Source organism: Etheostoma spectabile, chromosome 8 (genome assembly GCF_008692095.1).
Source record: "Etheostoma spectabile isolate EspeVRDwgs_2016 chromosome 8, UIUC_Espe_1.0, whole genome shotgun sequence".
NCBI classification, from domain to species: Eukaryota; Metazoa; Chordata; class Actinopteri; order Perciformes; family Percidae; genus Etheostoma; species Etheostoma spectabile.
The window spans coordinates 3079966-3083437 of NC_045740.1; the positions used below are offsets into that span (position 1 = coordinate 3079966).

The 3472-nt window shown below is 44.3% G+C and overlaps 1 protein-coding gene across 1 annotated transcript in view; it reads right to left on the reverse strand.

The window, feature by feature from the left end:
- nuak1b (NUAK family, SNF1-like kinase, 1b) overlaps window positions 1-3472 on the reverse strand; it is a 19901-nt gene that overhangs the window by 2242 nt on the left and 14187 nt on the right. Inside the window, exons 6-7 of the mRNA XM_032523573.1 lie at window positions 2927-3059; window positions 1-2082 (exon numbers count right to left, since the gene is read on the reverse strand). The exon at window positions 1-2082 is cut by the window's left edge and continues 2242 nt beyond it. Of these exons, the coding sequence (XP_032379464.1) occupies window positions 1019-2082; window positions 2927-3059 (1197 nt within the window). The 3' untranslated portion in view covers window positions 1-1018. The remainder of the gene's footprint in view (window positions 2083-2926; window positions 3060-3472) is intronic.

Sequence of the window (3472 nt, forward strand, 5' to 3'; positions counted from 1 at the left end):
AGACGAGACGAGACGAGACGAGACTGTTTGATCTCAAATGTCTGGTATTGATCTTTGAACCCCAAAACAAGAAAAGCTAGTCAGCTGTGTGCTGAAGGCCCCGGGTCTCTCCACATTCACAAATTTCAAAAAGCACAACTGGTGACAGGTTGGCCTGGCTTTTCCCTCCACTTTAAGGAAATGACATACATAATTTCTATTTTATTAGGAATCAAAAAAGGCACTTCCTACATATTCCCTAGTATCATACACATATATAGGACATACGCTTTTATGAAGGTATATTTGACTGCGTGTTTTACAAGCGCAGACAGTTATATATGTTGAGTATATAAATGTTTCTCATCACTGAGCAACATAATTATATATGTCAGTTCCACACAAAGAGTTGGAGACTTTTCCAGTAACAGCCAGCACCCATCAGTTTTGCACTTACAACTAAAAGCTACGAAAATATTAATAAATAATCAGCAATGTCAGTTATTTTTGGAACAAGACCCTGGTTTGTTTCTTTTTTTCAAGGAAGTAAAGATCACAAAAGCATGTGCTCTGTGTGAGTTTTAAGGTGCTTTTGTAAACTCAAACTCAAAATGGGTGGTGTACAAGGAGAGCCAACCAGTTTCTGGTTGCTGCGTTTGTGATTCTAACTTGCCTTCTTGCTGAATATGTAAACATGTTGAACACAGCAAAGTCTATGGGCGGGCCAAGAAAGCAGACTGGGTGGCATTCTCTCGTGCCAGCTCTTCTCACTTGTTCACAAAACCCTTAACTGAATTTCTTCAGGCAGGGGAAGTGCACCTAAGCATGCACATCTGTGTGTGTATGTATGTGCAAAGACATATCATTTCCATCAAGATTTCAGCCCCATTTGGAAAACCACAACTTCCCAAAAGGTGTATCCCAGTAACACACTGGTCGTTAATGCCAACTATAAACATCTGTACACACACATACACACACACACACACACACAGTCATGTTCAATTCCCTCTGTTTCTTTCTTTCTGCCACCCATCTTTTAGGTGAGGTTGCTGCTGATGTCCAGGGCTTGCTGGTACACCTGAGTCATGTCCTCCAGGTCCCCTAGCAAGGAGAAGCTGCCATTGTCTCCCGGGGAGCCTTTCGTTTTGGGGCCACGGCTGAACTTGGGACCCTGTAACGGCGGGGCTGCCTGGAACCCCTTGAAGTTGGCAAGCTGCAGCAGGTTTTCAGCCGAGACGCAGGCCCTGATGTTTGGGCGGTGGTGGGTGGAGGAGGAATGCCACTCAGCCCCACTGAGGGAGCTGGGCGACAGGGACAGAACGGAGCTGTCCTCCCCGACTATACTGGAGGGTCGACTCTGACTGCGGGACAGACCAGAGTCAGTTGAGGGAGGAGGCTCACCAAGAACTCCAGCCACCGCTGACGCTGACGGAGGCCCGCTGTAGGTGGAGTACTTGCCGTTTCGCTTTAAGATGCCCTTTCTCCCCATCACTCTCCTAGGCGGGGATGTGGCTAGCAGAGACATAGTGGCTCCCCCTAAAAGCTCGGAGGACTCGCTGCGTTCTGGCGAGGAGTAGTACCCTGATTCCCGCTGTTGGTTGTTCTTCAAGATGCCTTTCCTGGGCAGAGAGGGCACCATCTTAGCTGGCGAGCCCCCTCCCAGACTCGGCTCTTCTTCCTCTTGATCTGGGCTTGAGGCTTCCTCTCCTCCTTCGGCTTGTTGTGGCAGCACTGCCTGGCCCAACTCCTCAGTAACCCTGGTCTTCAGGATCCCCTTGGGTCTCTTCAGACCTGGCTTGTCCTCTGCTCCACAGTGAGTTTGTCCTGCCTCAACATTTTCCTTCTTGGACTTTTTGGGCCTCTGGCGCAGCAGCTGGGGCATGGCTGCAGCCTTGCCTCCAGGACCACGTGGCTCAGTGCGGTTCTGCCAGTCGATGAAGCGGGCCAGCATGGGCGAGCCTCCATGGTCTCGTTGGGTCTCACAGTCACACACACTGTTTTTCCAGCCCCAGTTTACCCACCAGTGGTTGGCTATGTCCTCCACTGTGGCCCGGCGCTCAGGGTTCACCATAAGCATCCAGCGGATCAGTCCACGGGCATCTGGCAGGAAACAGAACAATAACAATCTATATGCCGTCTTTTACTACACACCACTGGGCACGATCACATCATAATGCTATTTTTAGTACTGAACAAAGAAGTGGAGTGTGAGTTTGACTATCTAAAGTTGTTTAAATTAAAACATGCCGGAATTGGCCATGGTTGATGTAGGTTTTCATAAAATAGTGGAATAATCAAGGATGTATGAAAAATGTGGTGATATATTGTTTCCCCTTGTTTTTTACATTACATACATTGCAATTATTCAATTTAGAGGCTTTAAAAACAACTGCAATGATGTGACCCCCTCACTTTTTAGTGACTAAATATTTTACATAGTATTTTTCCATTATTCAGTGTAAACCAAAATTATATACATGGTAGTGGCAAAATTCACACCATGTGAATGTCTTTATATTAGTAACATCCAGAACTCAATAATACTGGAGACTTCTCTGTTCTGCAGACACAATCAATATTAAATAGCATTTTTGTATTTAACTCCCACCATATTTTTGAGTTTGTGAACCAATTAGAATACTTAAAAATTTATCTTTTAATACGTTACAAAAAAAAAACAATGAGCAGTATGACAGGTTTTTCACTAAGGAGATATTATTAGTGTCTGGACAAAAAGAGCATCCTGCGTAATGCATTTTGCAGATTCTACAATATGTGTACATTGAAAGCAATCTGATTCATATTCCATTCAACAGATTTTGAACCAATGTCTCAAAGACTTTTGAGTATTTTTTTGGAATTCACATAAAGACGTGAGTCCTGTACAATTTATAGAAAGAAAGACAGAGGTCAATGCAAATACAAATAGAGGTTCCTGCAGTACCTGAAGACTGAGTGGGCTCTTTATAATCGCCGTTGCTAATCTGGCGAATGAGGTTCTTGTGGTCTCCCCCATCAAATGGCATGGTCCCGTAGACCAGAGTATACAGCAGCACCCCCAGAGCCCAGCTGTCAACCTGGGGAAAACAAAAAAAAGTTGTTATAAACTAATACATTTTGTGGTATAAAGAACGCAAACTTCCCATCAAATAAAGACTTGTCTACTGTACGCAGCAAGCCAATAAGATGAGGTGTGTTAGATTTTGTGTTGTGCAATGGAAATGCAGTCTTCCAAGTCCTGTTTTGATTATTGATTCATGGCTTTAAAACAAATGTTGCTGAATGAGTTCAACTCTCTCAACATCATATCAGACCTTTTTTTTAAATTATGCACCACAATCCCTTTTTTTACAATAACATTCCACAACAACATCTCTGTTGAAGAGCTTGTGATGCTGCAGAGCTTCTCCAGCCCGTCTTTCATAGAAATAATGACAAATACCAGTGCTCTGGTGAGAAATGGCTTGTTTCCACACAGATAAATCCCCCC